Source organism: Bacillus rossius, assembly GCF_032445375.1.
Source record: "Bacillus rossius redtenbacheri isolate Brsri chromosome 4 unlocalized genomic scaffold, Brsri_v3 Brsri_v3_scf4_1, whole genome shotgun sequence".
In the NCBI taxonomy this organism is placed as follows: Eukaryota; Metazoa; Arthropoda; class Insecta; order Phasmatodea; family Bacillidae; genus Bacillus; species Bacillus rossius.
Genome location: NW_026962010.1, coordinates 21947552 through 21973240, shown reverse-complemented (window position 1 = coordinate 21973240; position 25689 = coordinate 21947552). Strand labels below are relative to the sequence as shown.

At 44.3% G+C, this 25689-nt stretch overlaps 1 protein-coding gene across 1 annotated transcript in view; it reads right to left on the bottom strand.

Moving 5' to 3' along the window:
• Window positions 1-638: 638 nt before the first annotated feature.
• LOC134541546 (LIM/homeobox protein LMX-1.2) overlaps window positions 639-25689 on the bottom strand; it is a 353649-nt gene continuing 328598 nt past the window's right edge. The window contains exons 11-12 of the mRNA XM_063385060.1: window positions 3479-3657; window positions 639-712 (exon numbers count right to left, since the gene is read on the bottom strand). Coding sequence (XP_063241130.1) covers window positions 3499-3657 — 159 coding nt within the window. The 3' untranslated portion in view covers window positions 639-712; window positions 3479-3498. The remainder of the gene's footprint in view (window positions 713-3478; window positions 3658-25689) is intronic.

Sequence of the window (25689 nt, the reverse complement as noted above, 5' to 3'; positions counted from 1 at the left end):
ACATTTCGGGGAAGAACATTAAAAGTACTCACAAAAAAAAAATTATGAGCTTCGGAGGATTGAAGAAAATCATATGACAAACTTAAATGATGTGAAGCCTTTATGAGGTTGTATTGACCTCGTGAAGTACGCTCCCACAACTTCCGGTCTCGATGCACTGGGGCATGTTAGTCAGCATCAACCGAAACCACTTCAGTTAACTTGGAAATATATTATGCATGCCCTGAAGATGCTTGCGATACTGAATCATACAAAATTATGATAACAGCAACAAAAAAAAAACTGATGAATTTCAAGATGAAAGGGGCTTTGATGGTGGCCGATATTTTACATGTAAAAAAACTGGAATCTAAGTGAAGTAAACAATTCAAGTTTCGAAAGGCGTGGCGGAGACCGTGGCTGCATAACCGTAGCCTGCTTCCTGACGGCGTCGCGAATTTCTTCCTGTCGCCAAGTACATCAAGAGTTGGTTGCTGTTTGACTTCATTGCTGAGAGTTCACAACGCTTCACACTCGAACAAGTTGATCAAGTCGCAACAAACAGTTCCTTGAAACAATCTGATGTCGGGCGCTCGGCGAGGGAGAGTCTCGGCACCACGGGTTGGCAGGCCTGCAGCAGGCGCGGCGCGGCGTGCGGGCGGAGGGCTAGCGCGCCGGGTTCGAGTCCCACCTCGGGCACAGCACCCGCTCCGGCGGACCGCGCACGGCCAGTCTGCAGCAACACGCTCACCTGTCGGCCCACCAGCACTCCACACCGTCACAGGCTTCCTCAAGTCATCATACACTGTGGAATCATTAGCTATGGTACTGAATTATTTTTGACGTGATAACGTCTTATAAATCGATGAACGCCGGCTGCTCGCACGAAAAATTGTCACGTTCAGCCTGAGCCGAGCGTGCAAGAGCCGGCCAACCACCGTGTGAGAAAATCTTCTATAATATCAAACAGGTAAAGGTGGACTTTTAAATTAATTGTTCGTGATTGTAATTAAATAAATTATTTAAATTAAATTTGCAAAAAACTGTAAACAATATTTGAAAATTAAAAGTATGCAATTTTTCAACAATTTTTTCTTATGACGTTATCACGTAAAATTATCGTCCGTAAACCGACTTTACAGACAACCCCCCCCCCTTTTTTTTGTATTTCCAACACGAAGTTTTATTCAATTTGTTTACTGTGTAATTCAAAGGAGTATCTGACATCGATGTGCCTTGGTCTATAATAAGCTAGTTATAGGGCGTCACTCTTCAATTTTTAGATATTTATATTAAGAAAATGTCGGTGTTTGATATCTGACGTATTTACACATTTAAAGAAGAAATATTTTACGTCACAAAGTCGTGACTAAAAAATATAATATGTCAAAACCAAAATACAGATTATTTACAAACACATAACCCGAATATGTACCTACTCGCAAATGAGTAAATCCTGCTAAGTAATGGGATCAAACTTTAATTCTTGCCTGCCTTAGCGATTACGACTACCGACGATTTTTGTTCTAAAAATAAATATTTAACGTTTAAAAAAAGTGACATTTTAAGCTTGTCTGTCTGGGTAGTAACAACTGATGGTTAAGTAAATACTGTTGTTATAACGATGGAATAATTTTTAAACTTCATAATTAAAATCTATCTTAGAGAAATTCTGCTTGTTTCGTGAAAAAAGACAGCCATACCATTTAATAATTACCAGATAAGTTTTAATTCTCTACTCCATTACGATCGCTAGGTCCAAAATGTTAAAGAATTCTCTATGGCAGCTTAATGTACTAAAATGGCAACTAAATTATTTTATTTTCATGAAAATTACTGAACTGGGTAAGTCTTAAATTAAATAATAATTCCGTGCTATTTCAGACAGAGAAACCTAGTTGTAGTATCGTCGTTGGCGAATTTATATTTCAGTTTCGTTATAAGGCGTTCTCATGAGGCACTAGTTCACGCAGCTATGGGAAATAAATCATATCTGCAGCATGACCTTAAATGGATACAAAGTCTCAACCCTCAAGTGTATATTTTTTTGTTCTTAGAGAAACTTATAATTCATGTTTGTACTTGAAACATACTTTTTTTTTTGTCAAAAATAGCTTCAATATTGCTCAAGTAATAAGGTAACACACATATGAAAAAAACTAAACAAATTTAGTTAAGGAATAACTGTAACAGTTATCATTACACAAAATACACCACCAATTTACGAAATAACAACACATTATTTACTAAACATATTATTAATTAATTGGTTGAGTTTTGTAAAACTTCAACAATTCCTTACTTATTGTTGAAAACATTTATTCTCTCAAAACATTTCTGGTTATTTTACCTAAAACCACATTATATAAACAAACAGTACCTATTTATTAACAAAATCTTGATTTATTGTGACGATGCCCCAATTAAATTTAACAATTTACCAACTAGTCGGTAGGAAACCCTATAACCCTATACTTAGACGAATACGTAGGTGAATAGAACAAGATTTTCATCTAAAGTATTAATGCATATATTTTAATTACCTATGCAAATATTTTGTGCTTAATTCAATTCGATGTTTTTCTACAAGTTTTATTACAAAGCACTGAATTCTTTAAAACTTCTAGAAAAGGAATAAACACAAATTAAAATTATTTCAACTTGGTTACTATTGTACAAACATCTAATTTTAGAAAATTCTATCATCTGAAACATAATTCATTTCACTACTTCATTATACCATGTACTTCGGCGGGCAGAGAAGAAAATTGCTCAGGAAAGATTTTATATTTTTCTGTAGTTTTATAGTTTTATTGTTTTTTACAGCGTTTGCGTTTATGTTTCAAAATTGGTTTCAGTTGAATTTGATATTTTTTAGGATTTTTCAAAATAAATTGTATATCCCTACTAAACCCTACTACTATATAAATGCGAAAGGGGTAGGCAGGTTTATCCTTCTTTCACGCAGCAGCGGAGCAACGGATCGACATGATTTTTTGCATATAGATAGTTCAAGGGCAGGAGAGTGACATAGGCCTATATTACATATGTATTTATGAAATCTCTTCCCCAAGAGGGTGAAAATGGGGTTAATTCAGTTTTATAAAAGAATATCATAGGAGGTAGGCTATAGATACAAACAATGAGTTTGTGTCATGTCTTTTATGACCACCACACGGTCATACAGTAAGGTCTGGCAACTTCCTATCCTTCTCCTCGGCGAGACCCACCCGCGCTCATAAGTTTAGTTTGGAACTTCGTCCATAGATGGCGTTGCCTTGAATTTGTAACGCGCCACTCGTTTGTTGCGTCCGTCACGTCTTGCCCAGGGGTTACCTGCCTTCCCAAAAATTGAAGCTGATTGGCGTCCCGGTTTTGCTGACGCGTAGCCTTGGCACGTCTATGTTGTGGAATGAAACTCGGTGGTGGTGTGACGGTGTAAGTGACTGCGACGCACCTGGGTCGCGGGCGGGGTCGCTATGGGCTGGGCGGCACGCACCTGGGTCGCGGGCGGGGTCGTTATGGGCTGGGCGCGTCGTGGTGCAGGCTGTCGTCGCTCTCCAGGTACGTGACGTAGGAGTCGGCCGAGTCGGGGTGGCCCATGTCGCCGGGCGGCGGCCCGAGGTCGTGCGGCGGCGGCGGCGGCGGCCCGTGGTGGTGCAGCTCGTAGCCGTGCATCTGCAACACGCCGCCCCCCGCCTCTCGTGCATCCGGCCACCTCTACTACCACCGTTGCATTTCCCCACCTGACTAGGTGCGCCTAGTCCTGGATGGGATTAGCCATGCATCGTGTGCTCTGTGCGGGGCTGACTTAACACCTCAACCTTAAAACTAGCTTAAAACTATGCTAAGTTGGGCCCAGATGCAACACGCCACCCCCCGCCCCTCGTGCAACCGGCCACCTCACCCGCCGGTGCTACCCGGTGAGGCCACCACACACTTATCTAACCATTGCATTTCCTAACCTGACTGAGGAGGAGGCTGGGTCTAATACCGAAGCCTATACGCCTAGACCTGGCTGGGATTAGCCATGCACCGTGTGCTCTGATTGGCCAGCCTTGACTAGCACCTCTAGCTTAAAACTATGCTAAGTTGTGCCCAGGTAAAAAACCTGTTTATACAAAGGGGAAGCCCTGGGCACAGACACGAGTTTAGAATTGATTTTTTTTTGTTATTTTATAATGTACCTATACACTCAACAAATTGGTAAAATTTTTAAATATACTAAAAATTATCATTACTTATATGAAAAGCATACGACATAATGTTATGTTAACAAGCTGGGTGGCATCCATCTGGCCACAGTGGTCGCCATTTGCTCTTTACTGCAGTCTAAGAGTGAGACAGACTATACGTGATTATGTAATACACAATTGTAATAATAACTCCGAACGCATTAAATATCAGTGCAATGCGTGTTGTAACCAGTTTATACACCATGGTAAATTGAAAAGGCACATGTGGTTTTGCAAAGGACAGGATGAACAGTCATTAGATTCAAGCTGTATATTTTGTGGCAAAACATGAGCAAACATTCCAAGTGCAAAACGTCATGAAATATATCACTGTCATTTTAAGGAAATCGATCATTCTTCTCTGTGTGAAGAATGTGGTGTACCAATGAGTCGGCCTGACAAACTGAAAAGACATTTAAAGTCATGTAAAGGATTTACTTCGTACTCTAATACGACTGTTTGAATCGAGAAATGTTCAAGACCTTATTAATTTGCCTGTGTTTTTTTGTACTTGTAGTAGTTTATGTAATAAATTTTATTATTTTAAAATAACTTGCGATGTTTTATTTCTCGATCCTGTCACTTTTGTGGTATTTTTAATTAAAGTTAGTTTTGTAAAGCCCAGGGATCAAACCAAGGACATGAACTGGTCGAATAAATCAGTATATTGATTGCAAATTTATTTAATGAATTTTGAACTTTTTCCCGAATTTCTACCTAAATAAATATGCATTTCCAAGATGGCACCTAAATGTTAAGTTGGCGTGTGCCACAGTAATAATAAATGATTGCTGCACTATAGCAGGTACAAATTAAACAGACATGATAGTGGCACACTCTAGGAGTCGAAAACAAGGTGGTGGTCTCCAGGAGACTAAAACAAGATGGCGGACATGACGTCATACTAGCTTATGATTGGTATTGGTGGTGGAAGTTCAGTCTGCCGGTGGCTTCCTTGGAGGAAGGATCTGTCAATGGTTTTTTATTTTTGCTCTTAACAGATTCGAACTGAGGACTTTAAGATCTAAGTGTGTTTTTAAATAATATTTTATTAAAATGTGTCTAATAAAATTTTATTATAATTTTTAAAAATTTTCCAAATTTCTAGCATTAAAATTACGCTTTTCCAAGATGGTGGCCATAACGAAAAGTACAACGATCTAGAATCCAATATGGTGGGCGTAACGAAAAGTTTAACGATGACATTATACTCAACCAAGATGGTGGGTATAACGAAAGATGCAACATTTATAGAATCCAAGATGGCGAATGTATCGATATGTGAGACGGTGGTTTTAAAGTAATATTTTATTTAATTTTAATTATTTTTTTAAAAATTTTAGAATTTTTTCATTGAATTCAGATAATAAATAAATATTTTCAAGATGGCGGCCGTAACGATAATTGAAACAGGTACGTCTTAATACAAGATGGCGGTTCTGTCTCGAAAAGGTGACGCTATTATTACTTCAAATAAAAAAAAATATACAAGTCCGAATATGCATGTTATTTTTATATAAACATCTAATTCTCAGTCTAATAAATGTCTCGATGGCCGTGCGGTCATACGCGTATGTTTTCCAACCCTAAGAGGTCAGAGCAGCGCTTCCAATGTATTTTGCATAAAAAATAAATATAATATGTCGATAAGGACCATATTAGCTCTGGTAGGTAATAAAACATCGACCTTATATGATGAAACAGAGTGACGCTGGCGCTCTGTAGGAGCAAACAGCAGAAACAAAGTCAACGGTATCCAAGATGGCAGCCTCCAATGGAACATAAAAAAATCAATATGGCAGCCATGACAAATATTTCATCATGAGTGAGTGGGGTGCTCGATTTAAAGATGGCGTATCTAACATGGCGGATCCAAAAAGCAGCCGGTTCACAGTTCAAGGTCATACAAGATGGCTGCCATGAAGTCACAATCCAAGATGGCGATTCCAAGGCAGAAGCCGCCACCACCACCACCCGTCGGCGTCTGGCGCCAGACCGGCCAATACATACTACTTCCAACCTGGCGGTAAACAACTAAACTCAATAATTCATTGGTATGCTTGTAAGTCACACACGCCGCCAGACATTCACAAGTCCGCAGATGTCACGAGTAGACACTGACGGGGTCTGAGCAGGGCTGTGTGGAGACGTGTACAGAGAGAGAGAGGACCTCCAGACAGGCTCTAGCCCGCAGCTGCTATCACGAGCACAGACACTGCCGGGATCTGACCGTGGTTGTGTGGAGACGTGTACTCAGAGAGAGAGGACCTCCAGACAGGCTCTAGCCCGCAGCTGCAGTCACGCGCACGGACACTGCCGGGATCTGACCGTGGCTGTGTGGAGACGTGTACTCAGAGAGAGGACCTCCAGACAGGCTCTAACCCGCAGCTGCAGTCACGAGCACAGACACTGCCGGGATCTGACCGTGGCTGTGTGGAGACGTGTACACAGAGAGAGAGGACCTCCAGACAGGCTCTAGCCCGCAGCTGCAGTCACGCGCACGGACACTGCCGGGATCTGACCGTGGCTGTGTGGAGACGTGTACTCAGAGAGAGAGAGGACCTCCAGACAGGCTCTAGCCCGCAGCTGCTATCACGAGCACAGACACTGCCGGGATCTGACCGTGGCTGTGTGGAGACGTGTACAGAGAGAGAGAGGACCTCCAGACAGGCTCTAGCCCGCAGCTGCAGTCACGCGCACGGACACTGCCGGGATCTGACCGTGGCTGTGTGGAGACGTGTACTCAGAGAGAGAGAGGACCTCCAGACAGGCTCTAGCCCGCAGCTGCTATCACGAGCACAGACACTGCCGGGATCTGACCGTGGCTGTGTAGAGACGTGTACACAGAGAGAGAGGACCTCCAGACAGGCTCTAGCCCGCAGCTGCAGTCACGAGCACAGACACTGCCGGGATCTGACCGTGGCTGTGTGGAGACGTGTACACAGAGAGAGAGGACCTCCAGACAGGCTCTAACCCGCAGCTGCAGTCACGCGCACGGACACTGCCGGGATTTGACCGTGGCTGTGTGGAGACGTGTACACAGAGAGAGAGGACCTCCAGACAGGCTCTAGCCCGCAGCTGCTATCACGAGCACAGACACTGCCGGGATCTGACCGTGGCTGTGTGGAGACGTGTACACAGAGAGAGAGGACCTCCAGACAGGCTCTAACCCGCAGCTGCAGTCACGCGCACGGACACTGCCGGGATTTGACCGTGGCTGTGTGGAGACGTGTACACAGAGAGAGAGGACCTCCAGACAGGCTCTAGCCCGCAGCTGCAGTCACGCGCACGGACACTGCCGGGATCTGACCGTGGCTGTGTGGAGACGTGTACTCAGAGAGAGAGGACCTCCAGACAGGCTCTAACCCGCAGCTGCAGTCACGAGCACAACACTGCCGGGATCTGACCGTGGCTGTGTGGAGACGTGTACACAGAGAGAGAGGACCTCCAGACAGGCTCTAGCCCGCAGCTGCTATCACGAGCACAGACACTGCCGGGATCTGACCGTGGCTGTGTGGAGACGTGTACTCAGAGAGAGAGGACCTCCAGACAGGCTCTAACCCGCAGCTGCAGTCACGCGCACGGACACTGCCGGGATCTGACCGTGGCTGTGTGGAGACGTGTACTCAGAGAGAGAGGAGGCTCTAGCCCGCAGCTGCAGTCACGCGCACGGACACTGCCGGGATCTGACCGTGGCTGTGTGGAGACGTGTACACAGAGAGAGAGGACCTCCAGACAGGCTCTAACCCGCAGCTGCAGTCACGAGCACAGACACTGCCGGGATCTGACCGTGGCTGTGTGGAGACGTGTACACAGAGAGAGAGGACCTCCAGACAGGCTCTAGCCCGCAGCTGCAGTCACGCGCACGGACACTGCCGGGATCTGACCGTGGCTGTGTGGAGACGTGTACTCAGAGAGAGAGGAGGCTCTAGCCCGCAGCTGCAGTCACGCGCACGGACACTGCCGGGATCTGACCGTGGCTGTGTGGAGACGTGTACACAGAGAGAGAGGACCTCCAGACAGGCTCTAACCCGCAGCTGCAGTCACGAGCACAGACACTGCCGGGATCTGACCGTGGCTGTGTGGAGACGTGTACACAGAGAGAGAGGACCTCCAGACAGGCTCTAGCCCGCAGCTGCAGTCACGCGCACGGACACTGCCGGGATCTGACCGTGGCTGTGTGGAGACGTGTACTCAGAGAGAGAGGAGGCTCTAGCCCGCAGCTGCAGTCACGCGCACGGACACTGCCGGGATCTGACCGTGGCTGTGTGGAGACGTGTACACAGAGAGAGAGGACCTCCAGACAGGCTCTAACCCGCAGCTGCAGTCACGAGCACAGACACTGCCGGGATCTGACCGTGGCTGTGTGGAGACGTGTACACAGAGAGAGAGGACCTCCAGACAGGCTCTAGCCCGCAGCTGCAGTCACGCGCACGGACACTGCCGGGATCTGACCGTGGCTGTGTGGAGACGTGTACTCAGAGAGAGAGGAGGCTCTAGCCCGCAGCTGCAGTCACGCGCACGGACACTGCCGGGATCTGACCGTGGCTGTGTGGAGACGTGTACACAGAGAGAGAGGACCTCCAGACAGGCTCTAACCCGCAGCTGCAGTCACGAGCACAGACACTGCCGGGATCTGACCGTGGCTGTGTGGAGACGTGTACACAGAGAGAGAGGACCTCCAGACAGGCTCTAGCCCGCAGCTGCAGTCACGCGCACGGACACTGCCGGGATTTGACCGTGGCTGTGTAGAGACGTGTACACAGAGAGAGAGGACCTCCAGACAGGCTCTAACCCGCAGCTGCAGTCACGAGCACAGACACTGCCGGGATCTGACCGTGGCTGTGTGGAGACGTGTACTCAGAGAGAGAGGACCTCCAGACAGGCTCTAGCCCGCAGCTGCAGTCACGCGCACGGACACTGCCGGGATCTGACCGTGGCTGTGTGGAGACGTGTACTCAGACAGAGAGGACCTCCAGACAGGCTCTAGCCCGCAGCTGCAGTCACGCGCACGGACACTGCCGGGATCTGACCGTGGCTGTGTGGAGACGTGTACTCAGAGAGAGGACCTCCAGACAGGCTCTAACCCGCAGCTGCAGTCACGAGCACAGACACTGCCGGGATCTGACCGTGGCTGTGTGGAGACGTGTACTCAGAGAGAGAGGACCTCCAGACAGGCTCTAACCCGCAGCTGCAGTCACGAGCACGGACACTGCCGGGATCTGACCGTGGCTGTGTGGAGACGTGTACTCAGAGAGAGGACCTCCAGACAGGCTCTAACCCGCAGCTGCAGTCACGAGCACGGACACTGCCGGGATCTGACCGTGGCTGTGTGGAGACGTGTACTCAGAGAGAGGACCTCCAGACAGGCTCTAACCCGCAGCTGCAGTCACGAGCACAGACACTGCCGGGATCTGACCGTGGCTGTGTGGAGACGTGTACTCAGAGAGAGAGGACCTCCAGACACGCTCTAACCCGCAGCTGCAGTCACGAGCACGGACACTGCCGGGATCTGACCGTGGCTGTGTGGAGACGTGTACTCAGAGAGAGGACCTCCAGACAGGCTCTAACCCGCAGCTGCAGTCACGAGCACGGACACTGCCGGGATCTGACCGTGGCTGTGTGGAGACGTGTACTCAGAGAGAGGACCTCCAGACAGGCTCTAACCCGCAGCTGCAGTCACGAGCACGGACACTGCCGGGATCTGACCGTGGCTGTGTGGAGACGTGTACTCAGAGAGAGGACCTCCAGACAGGCTCTAGCCCGCAGCTGCAGTCACGCGCACGGACACTGCCGGGATCTGACCGTGGCTGTGTGGAGACGTGTACTCAGAGAGAGGACCTCCAGACAGGCTCTAACCCGCAGCTGCAGTCACGAGCACAGACACTGCCGGGATCTGACCGTGGCTGTGTGGTAGGCACGGGGAGGGAGAGGCGGCAGCTCGGGGAAGGCCGCCATTGGCGTGGCCGGGTCGCGTGTGCCCAGCGCCTACAGGGCGGGTGTGCGAGGGTGCGAGGGGCCGCGCAATTTGCATAATTACACTCCCTTCCTTCCCCCCACCTTGCCACGGGCCCCGCCCACCCCTTGCGGGTCCCTCTGCCGCCTGCTCCGCCCCGGAATCAAGTTGGAAACCCCCCTCCCTCCTTTCTCTTACTCGCCGAGAAGTTATAATCCCGCCACGCCGGGAGAGGAGAAATTAAAGGAAAGAAAGTCTGTCCCCGCTAAACCTCGCTCCTAACTCCTTCACCCCCCCCTCTCTCCCCGCACAAACCCCTGTCGTAAGAAAGTCGGAATCTAAAAAGAAGTTTTATGTGCGTTTGGGATTTGAAAGAAAGCTGCCAGGGAACAAGAGGGTCTCAACTTTTACGACGGAGACGAGCTGGCATGGCGAGGGGATGCACCTTATATTTTTAAAATTTCACGTCCACGTTTTTTGTTTGGTTCTGTCCCCCTGGTTGCCGAGAATACTTGAATCCTGGTTTGTGATACCCACCGCGGCGTCTGTAAGGGCGCACCGCAGAATGTTACTCTTCCAGGGAATACCGGAATACAGGCGCGTCTAAGTAAACAACGTCATAACATTTATTGACAAGGGCTTACAAATAATATGCTTAGGGTATGTTGATACATACAATATGTGTTTTAACAAGTGAAATGAAAGCTAACACCGTATAGACCGTCTTGAAACATGCTTTAAAATATACATTTAAGAGAACAAAACTTTAAGATTTATTTCCCCATAAAAGTTTTTGCCATTAACTGAACACTGGGACTCGGTAAATACAACGATTGGGGCTCTGACTCTTCCATTCTTAAAAGTAATTAGTGCACTCTTCGTGCTAATCTGAAATCTTTCAAAATGGACATTACAATAAACACTCAATTGTGTTTGAAAATGAATGACAGTTTTCATTGTGTAGTAGGGTGTACGCGAAGTTAAGTTGGTAGCCAGCAGGGAAACCATTTCCATGTACTTGCGCCTTATTGAGAGTGAAGTGTTTGAAACTGTGGCCACTGGATTGGGTTGTTTTTATTAAGTAGGCTACACATTAGAATTAGAATTGACGTATTAGTTAGCCTACACATTTATGTAGGCCTGTAAAACAGTTCATCATCATATGCTCCTCTTAGACTCAACTAACGCAACAAGTCGAGAATATAGATAACTATGTAGGACTCCGAAAATGTGCACTTCACCATTAGGATTGTTAGTGAGCGTATTTCTTGCTTGAAGTCACAAATTTGATTTGTAGAAACCGAAACGAAGGGAATTTGCCACACAATACATTTTTCACTAATAGCTACTGCTCTTAAAAACCATTTTACACACCATTTTACACAACGCAATAACTATTCGCATTTAGATTTGGAGGGGAAAAAAAGTGTATAGTATATTTTCAAATAGAAATTCGAGATTGTAAATTTGTTCACCGTTGTTCCCTGTGGGATGTTCGAACTGTCAGATCTTTATTTGCTGGGACCGTCTAGGGGTGTATCATAGTAAGCGTAAAGCTCTGATGTGCTGCTGTACAGAGTTCAAGAAAAACCGTAAGGTTCCATAAGGTGATTTATATTTATTTTATTTGGTGTATAACGCCCTCGTTTTTATGCTCAGATGCTAAATTTTAGGATTGTTCCTTCCTCTCCCCTACAAAATAAAGTTAGTTAAAAATGTATAATTAAAAACATACACATATCCATTTATTAATCGAAGAATAAAAAAAAACGGAGGTTATTTTTGATCTGTAAAAAGATTTAGTGCAAGTCCGTCTACCTATTTTAGTTTCGAATGTTCCTGGGCAATAGCCTACGTCTAAAAAAAGCCGTTTTTGGAAATAATAAGTGTAAAGGTTTAAAAATACTATTCACGCATCGAAGGAAATATTCGGCACGCACAAGCACGCACAATTTGGAGGAAGTTTCACATAGAAATACGTGGACGCTGCTCAGCAGTTGAGTTGCTGGTGGACGGAAGCGCAAAGACATAGGGGTTCCGCCGCCCGACGCAACACTGCACTGTACATTGTTTGAAATACACTTTTCTACAAGTAACTTCTTTACGTATGCGCTATCCGTTTTCGCAACAGTTCTGCAAAAAATAATCTTGATATTACAAAACAATAAGCGTTAGGGAGATATTAATTTGGAGCTCTTCGAAGTGACCAAAATTAACTTTAACATATTATTTATTTCAGAATCTTTAATCTGAATATCTATAAAACCACCCAGTGCATAAAATTGTCACACAGTAAGCTTAAAATTCACATAACTTTCGTTGCCCACCGGGAAAATTCACGTTCATGAAACTTCGGATATTTACTTTCTTGGAAGCCTTATGATTTTTCGGTATTTTAAAAGTAGCTTACTTTCTACCAACCCTTCACTTTAGTAAAGATCTTACAGATCAGCAAAAAAATAATAATAAAGCGTAATTTTTAAAACTAAAGTACAAATCCGTCAATCTTAGGCTACCGATTTTTGACAACACATTTCAGCAGTAAAATGACAGGGTCATAAGCGTTTAAAGAGACGCAGGTAGGTGTAGATAGGCGCGGGTAGGCGCAGCACAACTGACAGACTGCATGGACGCTCGTGGCCTCACACGTAGAGGCGAGTGGGTACTTGATACTTGTGCCGGTGTCGCCCTTAGCGCTTTACTGTTCCTGTCTGAATGACAATAGTTGAAAAAGTCATTGTAGTAAAAAAAAGTACTTGAGTGCCACTTAGGACCACTGCGAAAAACTGATATCCAAGAAAACCGCTGACCTTGTAGGCTGTATTGTCTTGTCCAGTTGACGTGCTAGTTACCACAAGGATACGATTGATTTCATTCCAAAAAAATTCTGAGAAATCATTATTTAAAATTTTTTCTAACGACTTGCTAAAAGGTGCTCAGATACCGTATTTACAAATAACCCATTCCGTTCCGTGTTCAAGCAGAGCTCTGCAGCCCCAGCTTGCGGCGTCCCCTAACGTACTTATACTTCCGGGAGTACCGGTGCGGATATAGGGGTGGGAGGGGAGGTTGAAAGCAGAGAAGAGGGCGCAGAGGAAAACACAGTAAAAGCGGGCGAAGGCGCCGCGACAGTTAACTCGCGAGGGGACGGGGGAACTAGAAGTGCACGAGGAATGGGGAAGACAAGATGGCGGCGGCCCCGGCTCTTTAATAACTCCTCAACATGCGATCGCAGCGAAGCCAAGAGGCGGCGCGGGGAACATTTTACGAGGCACATAAAAATCTGCCCAGCCTGCGTGACCCCGCCAGCACGAGGGGCGGACGCGGTAGGTGAGTGGTGGAGTCCTGGACCGAGCCGATCCATCACACCGCTTACAACAGGGGCGCAACTCTGTATGAGAAGAGACTGGGAAAATTCGCGGGTTCAATGCCCTGTAGGATGAACTCCATTGTAATACGTACACCCACTCATTGGCTGCTGTCTTGTGAGACGTCCCAACGTAGCAGCATGTGATTCGATAAAGCTTTGGTTTGGTGTTTCTAATTGGTCCATAGTCATCCAGGTGAGTTGCGAGCCAATAGCAGAGGCAGCACTGAGGTATAACTATTTGTATTTTAGCCTATCGCGAAATGAATTCGCGAATTTTTCCGGTCTCTATGTATGAGGGATTTGAGCGTAGTCATCTCTGGCTAGAGTGCTTGTATGTTGTATACGGCCCATATGTTGGCCTATATGCATACAATAAGCAGAAAACTTTAAAATATATAGAAGGTTTTCCATAAAACATAGTTTGGACGTTTACATTTATCCACCCCATATCACGGTTTCTATTGTTACAAGCGTGCTGGGAGGCAAGGCCGTGACGTGTGCCAGGTACCTGAGCGGGCCATCCAGTGAGTCTGGACAGCGGCCCCGCACGGGCGCTGACGTCACGCATTCCACGCGTGCCTGGCCGGATTACAAGCATCTGGCTAACCATCCCCCTCCGATCACCCTCATTGTCACGCCTCGGACTATTGTCACTGACACTTTAAGTGGCCTTGGAATTCTGCGGGTCTACCGAGGCCACCGCGCGGAGTGGTGCGAATAAAAGCCGCCTTTCTGGACTTTTCGGAAGTCGGGTCGGCCCGGGACGACGTGACACGTGACAGCCGTTCTCGTCTATTCGAGAAGGACGCCCACGGGTATATAAGCGACGACGTCGGCCTACGCGGGAGTTCCGCAAGTTCGGAGAGTTCCGTGTGTTAAGGGTCGTGTGACGTCGACGAAGAGGTTGAAAGACCCCCTCGATAGCGGCACGACGAAGAGCGACGGGACCATGAGAGAGCGACCATTATATATATTCAATGGTCCGACTGAGTGGCGCGAGGCTGTGTGTGTGAACAGGCGCGAGGTAAGGGGTGAATTCCGGTCGAGCCTAGCTCCAGTGAGGAGTGCGAACTGCGGAACTTGACAGACATTGAGTGACTTGCTATATAAAAAAAAAAAAAAAAAAAAAAATGCAGTGATTGGTGATCTGGCATTTTAAAGTACGATTATTTATTAGTAATAAAACTTTGTTGTGCTATCCTTTATGAACCCAGTTTTCCCACATTATTCGTAACACTATTTTGCAAGTACGCAAGCCGACCCTTTCAGTGAGAGGTGGGCCCCGCCCCCCGGATATCTACGCTCGTGGCTTATAATATCACCTATAACCACAGGTTTAAAACTACTGTTTACGGTCGGTTTCGTTTGCTTTGAAGTGATGTTGGAGTGTAAGAAATAATAACAAATTTCAAATAAAATGAACATAAAAAAAGTGAGCGAGTCATTCAGTACCTACTCGCAAGTGAAGTGTACATGTCTATTCTCGGTTAAAGAGCAAAAACACATGTTTGCATGTTGTTCATGTAGCAAATAAACTTATAATACAAAACTTGGACACGAAATTTAACTTCGATGAGCTAAATGGTTATTTGTCAATACCAGTTATGGCAGTTATGGTTTCGATCGAATAACTGGTGTTTTAGATGGTTAACGTTGTCAGTTATTGGACATGAAAGTTTTTTTAATCACTCACTATTCCAATTGCAAAGAGCTAATAAAAAATCATTACAGCCATCAAAATTATGGCTTAATTCTAATACTGGCATTTTCATTTTCTTTTCTTTTTAATTTAGAAGAAAATAATATTTTGTCACGGTCGCAGATGTAATTATATATAATTTGATCTAAGCACCTTATTTATTTGCATAATAACGAAGAAATTTCTGACTGAATGAATGACATACTTGATATAATTTACCTCATATTTTGCTTAACTCTTGACATGAAGACGCTAGTACCACAACCTACGGCAAACATGAAAAAACCTTAATCATGTTACTCTGTTAAAATCAAACTATCAAGAAATAAAGAATAAGTGCCACTTCCTGACAGTTGTCATATAACTCAGAATTGGTTAAAATGTAGATCGCGAGCAGAGAACTCTGGTATAAAACGTTACTTTGAAGATTTTATATTACTTGCAAGTAGTTGGAAATAGGGGGTTCAAGCACAGGCGGAGGAGCCAGGAGCCCGCCATCTTGGATGACGTCATCGGCGGCCATCTTGGATGACGTCATCGGCGGCCATCATGGATGACGTCATCATGACCTTTGACCTTGACCTTTGACCTTGCTAATCTATGCTAATCTATGCCAATCTATGCCAATCTACGCTAATCTATGTCAATCTATGCCAATCCATATGCTAATCTATGCTAATCCGTATGCTAATCTATGCCAATCCGTATGCTAATCTATGCTAATCTGTATGCTAATCTGTATGCTAATCCATGCCAATCCATGCTAATCCATCCGCCATTTTGTATTTCTAGAAATTTCCACCAACTTCGAATCGTGACGTCACCGTTGCACTTTTCGTCACGGCCGCCATCTTGGATTTGAATTTTTTTTTCGAACTTTTGAAATTCGATGTAAACATCAACCGCCATCTTGTTTTCGTCTGCTGGTGGCCGCCATCTTGTCTTCGTCTGCTGGTGGCCGCCATCTTGTTTCGTCTGCTGGAGGCAGCCATCTTGCGACGTCATATAGTTCTGTTGGTCGCCACCAGACAGCAGCAGGGATTATTTTATTTTTTTTCTTTAACTAAAATAATTTCAGTGCCGAGGCTGGGATTCGATCCATGGGACGTGAAAACGTCCAGGATGTCGTGGTTACGAGGCGGACACCTTGACCACTAGACCACGAGACCAATTGGGATATGGTGGAATAAATAATCTATATATGCCACGTACTGACGTCAAGTTTTATGATAAAAGGGGGGAGGGTGTCTTTGCCTTCCCAAATGCATGAAATTCAAATTATTATTATACCATCGCCATCTTTAATTCCAGCACAGACTACCAGATGGCGCCAAATTCAAAAATTAGTTGCCAGAGGCGCCGCCATCTTGGTTCTCAAGTTGGCTGGCAGGTGTCGCATGCCGCCATCTTGGTTCTCAAGTTGGCTGGTAGATGTCGCTAGTATCGCGCGCCAAATTCAAAAATTAGTTGCCAGAGGCGCCGCCATCTTGGTTCTCAAGTTGGCTGGTAGATGTCGCTAGTATCGCGCGCCAAATTCAAAAATTAGTTGCCAGAAGCGCCGCCATCTTGGTTCTCAAGTTGGCTGGTAGATGGCGCCACCGTCACCATATTTTAGTTCATACAATCGATACCAGATGACGCCACCATCGCCATCTTTAGTTCCTAGTGTTGCTACCAGAGTGTGCCACCGTCGCCATCTTTAATTCTTAAAGTTACTGCCGGATGGCGCCAAGTGTTATGCAATGTGTAACCAGTCGAGATAAGTTTGGAACCTGTAGCCATATTATTATTAATTAATAATGTATGTTTATTAAATATGATAGAGTATTTATAAAATATTGGTGTTGTGTAGAGACTCTCTCTTCTTCTCGTAGTGGCGGAAGACATCTCGAAGGTAGTGTTAGAATTTATGTATTAAAGCAATCACTCTAGCTGAGGAGACTAATAACTTATAGTTACAATTCAATAATATCGGCAATTAAATGTTTTGATATTAAAGCAAACAACGTAAATGTTAAACACATATTTATTTAAATCTTATTACAAACAGCAAGGGGTAAGAACAATCGATGATTTAAAAGAAGTAAATAACGAGTAATAAAATCACTTAATATTCACACACTACACATCATAGTGACAAAGGCAACATTAACTCGAGACCCAATTATACATAGTAGTATGGGTGGTCGAATAGCCAGAATTTAAGTAGCTGAACATTACAATGGGCGCAATGGAATTTGCCATACAGTTTTATACATTTATCCAGGCGGTTTCCATAAGTCTTTAAAAGTTTGTTGAAGCTAGGACAGTTTCTTTCATTATGTAAATCAACAATGTTGGCACTGCACAGTTCACTAAAGATACTTTTCTGTTTGTCTCCTAGGACGTATACTACATCTCCTTCTTCAGGGTTGACGATGTCACATAACACTGATGAGATTTGGTCAAAGCTCACTTCACCTTCGTTCCACGAGAGTCCATGCACTTCATAAGTCAGTTTACGATTCTCGCTTTGCGACAGCCTGTCTAGTTCGGACCAGTCACATGGTGGTTTGAATATGTATTCATAGGTCCTCAATACATCACCGTCCTCGATGAACATTGCTGCAAGTTGCTTAACCACATACCCCTTTTGTGATGTGAGGCACTGAATGTTGCAGAGAAATAATGACATTTTTTTTGCCAGTACTCACGATAACTGATGTGTGAAGCTGTGCTAGCTCTGCAAGGCTGATGCTAGTTATACAGGTATGACTGCAAGGCTGCAGTGCTGATGTTGTCTCTAGGATGCTGAATGTCAGACTGGTTGTAACAACCTTTGGTGTCGTAGTACACACAAATTTACAATTCGTCTTCATCACTATCCCCCAAGCCACTATCCGTTCCTTCATCCACATCTTCGTTCACCTCTTGCGCTTCCTTTGCGGCCTCGATGCAGGTCATAACAGCATGATATAAATAGGTAATAAATATCTCTTCCTCAGGGAACTCAGTGAGAATGTTGAGGGTGGAGGATGTAAGGTGGTAATGTATATCATTAAAGTCCATACCTATGTAGCGACGTACTACATCCATTACAAATTCCCGAACATCGTCCATCGTAACACTGTTTAAATTACAATCGCAAACACTCTCCGCGTAAACACTGGTGGAAGCCATGATGATGAGAGCGTGGTTAGAAGCAGACTACCACGTTAGCGGAGCGATGCTGTGAGGCCCCAGAACTCGCTCGAAATAACCTGCACAACACATTCCAAAAACATGACGTAGCCTATGGTTGACGGCACAAACACCCTGAGTGGCTCTGCGTGTTTCCTCCTGCCCGAACACGCGCTGCTGTGAAAGCCTCTTCCCGAGCACAGACGTCACTCCCGCAGCAGACAAAACAGGCGTATGCTACAGGAGCTAGAACAATTGAATAGCCAAATATATATTTAGACTACCCAACTTCATAAATGACATGAGATAATTCCTGTGCGATAATCATACTTTAAATGTTGTAATGTATGTATAAACAATAATCATGACTAAGTACTTGAAAAAAAATGTAAGTGAGGTGTTATTCACCTTTAGCGCTTCTCGATTTCTGTATCTGCTACCCACGAATTAAATTGAGACGGGAAACCCCACCATTTCACAAAAGACCGACCATTTCTTCGTTTGAGAACTTTCTCCACCAAATATGTGTCCGGATACATCGTAGACTGGATCTCTTCAGCATAGAAGCCACCACGAATAGGCTTGTGGTCCAAGTCTTCGAGGTAGTAGGTCCTGGGTTCCGATTCACGAACGTGTGTCACACGGAAAAGTTCAGAACTCCAATTCGCCGTGAAACCTTTCTCAAAGACACCTTTCTGCTTGGAGATTCTCACAATGTCACCAACATTAGCTTTATGCTTGCGTGTATCTTTCTTCTTCGTGTTGGTGAATACAGCCCCAAGTAGACGATCATCCTTTACATCTTTAGGCTTCATTTTCGTGGTAGAATGCACTGTGGAATTATATTCACTTATAAGTTTCGACAAAAGATCCAACCAAAAACAACTCAAAGTCTTTTACAAACATAATATTTATTACTCAATTTCTATCCTACTACAGAATCACTTGCGAAAGCCAGCAATCTTATAAACATTTAGCCCTGCATAGACGTGCAACAACTACTTCTTAGCTCCAAATGGCTCCAAATGCTCCAAACGGCCTTCAAATGCTCCAACAGCTCCAAAAAAAGGCTCCAAATGCTTGACAGCTCCAAATGGCTCCAAATGCTCCAAACGGCTCCAAATGCTCCAAATGCCTCCAAATGGCTCCAAATGCTCCAAACGCTCCAAATGTCTTGAGAAATGCAGAGGATAATGGAGGCTATCCTAGAGGTCATTGAATCCGCGAATTTTTCCGGTCCCTAATAATAGAGACAGTATTTAAGATGAAATACTGAATATTATGAATTATTGGAGCATTTGGAGCCATTTGGAGGCATTTGGAGCATTTGGAGCCGTTTGGAGCATTTGGAGCCATTTGGAGCTGTCAAGCATTTGGAGCCTTTTTTTGGAGCTGTTGGAGCATTTGAAGGCCGTTTGGAGCATTTGGAGCCATTTGGAGCTAAGAAGTAGTTGTTGCACGTCTATGCAGGGCTAAATGTTTATAAGATTGCTGGCTTTCGCAAGTGATTCTGTAGTAGGATAGAAATTGAGTAATAAATATTATGTTTGTAAAAGACTTTGAGTTGTTTTTGGTTGGATCTTTTGTCGAAACTTATAAGTGAATATAATTCCACAGTGCATTCTACCACGAAAATGAAGCCTAAAGATGTAAAGGATGATCGTCTACTTGGGGCTGTATTCACCAACACGAAGAAGAAAGATACACGCAAGCATAAAGCTAATGTTGGTGACATTGTGAGAATCTCCAAGCAGAAAGGTGTCTTTGAGAAAGGTTTCACGGCGAATTGGAGTTCTGAACTTTTCCGTGTGACACACGTTCGTGAATCGGAACCCAGGACCTACTACCTCGAAGACTTGGACCACAAGCCTATTCGTGGTGGCTTCTATGCTGAAGAGATCCAGTCTACGATGTATCCGGACACATATTTGGTGGAGAAAGTTCTCAAACGAAGAAATGGTCGGTCTTTTGTGAAATGGTGGGGTTTCCCGTCTCAATTTAATTCGTGGGTAGCAGATACAGAAATCGAGAAGCGCTAAAGGTGAATAACACCTCACTTACATTTTTTTTCAAGTACTTAGTCATGATTATTGTTTATACATACATTACAACATTTAAAGTATGATTATCGCACAGGAATTATCTCATGTCATTTATGAAGTTGGGTAGTCTAAATATATATTTGGCTATTCAATTGTTCTAGCTCCTGTAGCATACGCCTGTTTTGTCTGCTGCGGGAGTGACGTCTGTGCTCGGGAAGAGGCTTTCACAGCAGCGCGTGTTCGGGCAGGAGGAAACACGCAGAGCCACTCAGGGTGTTTGTGCCGTCAACCATAGGCTACGTCATGTTTTTGGAATGTGTTGTGCAGGTTATTTCGAGCGAGTTCTGGGGCCTCACAGCATCGCTCCGCTAACGTGGTAGTCTGCTTCTAACCACGCTCTCATCATCATGGCTTCCACCAGTGTTTACGCGGAGAGTGTTTGCGATTGTAATTTAAACAGTGTTACGATGGACGATGTTCGGGAATTTGTAATGGATGTAGTACGTCGCTACATAGGTATGGACTTTAATGATATACATTACCACCTTACATCCTCCACCCTCAACATTCTCACTGAGTTCCCTGAGGAAGAGATATTTATTACCTATTTATATCATGCTGTTATGACCTGCATCGAGGCCGCAAAGGAAGCGCAAGAGGTGAACGAAGATGTGGATGAAGGAACGGATAGTGGCTTGGGGGATAGTGATGAAGACGAATTGTAAATTTGTGTGTACTACGACACCAAAGGTTGTTACAACCAGTCTGACATTCAGCATCCTAGAGACAACATCAGCACTGCAGCCTTGCAGTCATACCTGTATAACTAGCATCAGCCTTGCAGAGCTAGCACAGCTTCACACATCAGTTATCGTGAGTACTGGCAAAAAAAATGTCATTATTTCTCTGCAACATTCAGTGCCTCACATCACAAAAGGGGTATGTGGTTAAGCAACTTGCAGCAATGTTCATCGAGGACGGTGATGTATTGAGGACCTATGAATACATATTCAAACCACCATGTGACTGGTCCGAACTAGACAGGCTGTCGCAAAGCGAGAATCGTAAACTGACTTATGAAGTGCATGGACTCTCGTGGAACGAAGGTGAAGTGAGCTTTGACCAAATCTCATCAGTGTTATGTGACATCGTCAACCCTGAAGAAGGAGATGTAGTATACGTCCTAGGAGACAAACAGAAAAGTATCTTTAGTGAACTGTGCAGTGCCAACATTGTTGATTTACATAATGAAAGAAACTGTCCTAGCTTCAACAAACTTTTAAAGACTTATGGAAACCGCCTGGATAAATGTATAAAACTGTATGGCAAATTCCATTGCGCCCATTGTAATGTTCAGCTACTTAAATTCTGGCTATTCGACCACCCATACTACTATGTATAATTGGGTCTCGAGTTAATGTTGCCTTTGTCACTATGATGTGTAGTGTGTGAATATTAAGTGATTTTATTACTCGTTATTTACTTCTTTTAAATCATCGATTGTTCTTACCCCTTGCTGTTTGTAATAAGATTTAAATAAATATGTGTTTAACATTTACGTTGTTTGCTTTAATATCAAAACATTTAATTGCCGATATTATTGAATTGTAACTATAAGTTATTAGTCTCCTCAGCTAGAGTGATTGCTTTAATACATAAATTCTAACACTACCTTCGAGATGTCTTCCGCCACTACGAGAAGAAGAGAGAGTCTCTACACAACACCAATATTTTATAAATACTCTATCATATTTAATAAACATACATTATTAATTAATAATAATATGGCTACAGGTTCCAAACTTATCTCGACTGGTTACACATTGCATAACACTTGGCGCCATCCGGCAGTAACTTTAAGAATTAAAGATGGCGACGGTGGCACACTCTGGTAGCAACACTAGGAACTAAAGATGGCGATGGTGGCGTCATCTGGTATCGATTGTATGAACTAAAATATGGTGACGGTGGCGCCATCTACCAGCCAACTTGAGAACCAAGATGGCGGCGCTTCTGGCAACTAATTTTTGAATTTGGCGCGCGATACTAGCGACATCTACCAGCCAACTTGAGAACCAAGATGGCGGCGCCTCTGGCAACTAATTTTTGAATTTGGCGCGCGATACTAGCGACATCTACCAGCCAACTTGAGAACCAAGATGGCGGCATGCGACACCTGCCAGCCAACTTGAGAACCAAGATGGCGGCGCCTCTGGCAACTAATTTTTGAATTTGGCGCCATCTGGTAGTCTGTGCTGGAATTAAAGATGGCGATGGTATAATAATAATTTGAATTTCATGCATTTGGGAAGGCAAAGACACCCTCCCCCCTTTTATCATAAAACTTGACGTCAGTACGTGGCATATATAGATTATTTATTCCACCATATCCCAATTGGTCTCGTGGTCTAGTGGTCAAGGTGTCCGCCTCGTAACCACGACATCCTGGACGTTTTCACGTCCCATGGATCGAATCCCAGCCTCGGCACTGAAATTATTTTAGTTAAAGAAAAAAAATAAAATAATCCCTGCTGCTATCTGGTGGCGACCAACAGAACTATATGACGTCGCAAGATGGCTGCCTCCAGCAGACGAAACAAGATGGCGGCCACCAGCAGACGAAGACAAGATGGCGGCCACCAGCAGACGAAAACAAGATGGCGGTTGATGTTTACATCGAATTTCAAAAGTTCGAAAAAAAAAATTCAAATCCAAGATGGCGGCCGTGACGAAAAGTGCAACGGTGACGTCACGATTCGAAGTTGGTGGAAATTTCTAGAAATACAAAATGGCGGATGGATTAGCATGGATTGGCATGGATTAGCATACAGATTAGCATACAGATTAGCATAGATTAGCATACGGATTGGCATAGATTAGCATACGGATTAGCATAGATTAGCATATGGATTGGCATAGATTGACATAGATTAGCGTATATTGGCATAGATTGGCATAGATTAGCATAGATTAGCAAGGTCAAAGGTCAAGGTCAAAGGTCATGATGACGTCATCCAAGATGGCCGCCGATGACGTCATCCAAGATGGCCGCCGATGACGTCATCCAAGATGGCGGGCTCCTGGCTCCTCCGCCTGTGCTTGAACCCCCTATTTCCAACTACTCTTGCAGAACTTAAAAATGTCAGCTTCTAAACGATTATTTTACTATAACCGAGGGATACCTAGTGGTAGCACAACTGTTGAAAATGGAGTATTTTATTTGCTCGCTAGATCGGGCGATGTGCACTACTGCAAAGTTGAGAATTATATTCTCTTTCTTCGATAACCGGTTATCTGAGACCTAGCAACGAAAATAAAGTTATTGTTTTATAACCTTTGTATATACCAGTTATTGTAAATACAGCTCATCTCAAATAGCAGCACGAAACAATCGGGAATTTTAAACTATCAGAAACTCTCTGATAAAACCTCGGCTATGGACCCGATTTTCGACAAGACTACCCATATTGTTATTTCTATAAAGTTTTTGCACACAGCAGAAGTTATCATTCTGTAGCATTACTAAAATATTAGCCTGTAATTTTAAAACACATATTATTAGGGCCATGTAATTTTCGCGAAAAGATTCCCAGACCAGCTGTGTGTTAAAACTCTGTAACATTTTCTGTGTCTCGTGGTTGTCTGGGTTTATTCCAGGTGCATGTCTACTGTCGGCGCACCAATCACAGCCATCCAGTGCGGAAGCAAAAACTTCCTGAATGGCCCAGCCAAGCATGACAATGGCTTCTCTCTCAGACGGCCGCCAATCACAAGGGAGAAACCGCTGCTGCGGATATACCTTGTTGCTGTCTAGTAAGTGTTCAGATATTTTCGCGAAATCTGCAGGCCCCTACCTATTATAACACTAAATATAGGGTTTTCAATAAACGACTGAAATCAGTCTATAAATATTCCTACAAACATTAACTTTATTGAGCTGATTCAACATTATTATTACATGATATTATATTATAATGTTACTACAAACACAAAAAATTTTTTTTGCATTGTTCGCAAAGCCAATGGGTTCCAATGACAGATTAACTAAAGTTACATAAACACTCATAAAGATGGTTGTTCTGTAATTAAATATAAAGTTTTATACTTTGAGAAAATTTGAACAATTTTCAGGGATAACTTTGATTACAGGCTGAAGGAGGATAATTTTTCTAAATTAAAAACAGCAATGAGAGGTTGATGATGCAGTTATTAATAGACAAAATATTTTATTCAGTTTTCTCCTATTTAGTCTACGTTGCTACCAAGCTTAACAACACTAGAATATAAACGGAAATGTCTACGAAGCTACCTACACTCAAAACGTGTGGTCAGTCAGCAGACACACAACTAAATCACCAGGCCGCCGCGCCGGGAGAAAACATCACGCGCGTGTGCCAAGTCAACAGAAAGTGCTACAATAAATTTTCCTCTCTCCTAAGAAAGGCATACCATGGATTTACAGCGCCTCAACTAACCCTATCGGATACACACAATATTTCATTTCAAAAACTAGTAGGTAATAATTAGGGCCATGCATATTTCGCGAAAAGATTCCTCGATTAGCTGAAAGTTAAAACACTGTAGCATCGTCTGTGTTTCGTGATTGGGTGTCTTCCTTTCAGGTACATGACGATTCTACAACTCCAATCACAGTAATTCATTGCGGAAGCGAACGCGTGTGAGTGGCTCGGTCAAATGAGGCAACGGCTTCTCTCGCAGACGGCTGCCAATCACAAGGAAGAAGTCGCTGGTGCGCGTGTACCTTTTGCAGTCTAATAGGCGTTCATATTTATTTGCGAAAAATTCCTGCCCCTAGTAATAATTGTTTGGCTGTTGTGTCATTGGTGCGTATGCTACGCCAAGAAACACTTTAAATACAGAGTGGGCCTGAATACGACCGACGAATTCGGGCTGCAGGTTCATCAGATAAAATAAGTTGAAATCTCTACACGACTTGTGGACTAAAGTGCTTCCTAAGGCTGGTATACATATTTGAAGTTGAAGCTGAATAACATATTTAGTGTAAATAATAGATAGAGACCGGAAAAATTCGCGGATTCATTTCGTGATAGGCTGAAATTCAAACATGTGTACAATTCTGCTGGTTCTGCTATTGGCTCCCATTTTAACTGGAGCTCTCTGGGCAAATGAGAGACTATCGACCAAAGAAGCGTCGAATCACAAGCTACCCAGTGGAGACGCCTCACAATTTAGTACCCAATGAACACGCGTGTTTACTTGAGAAATGC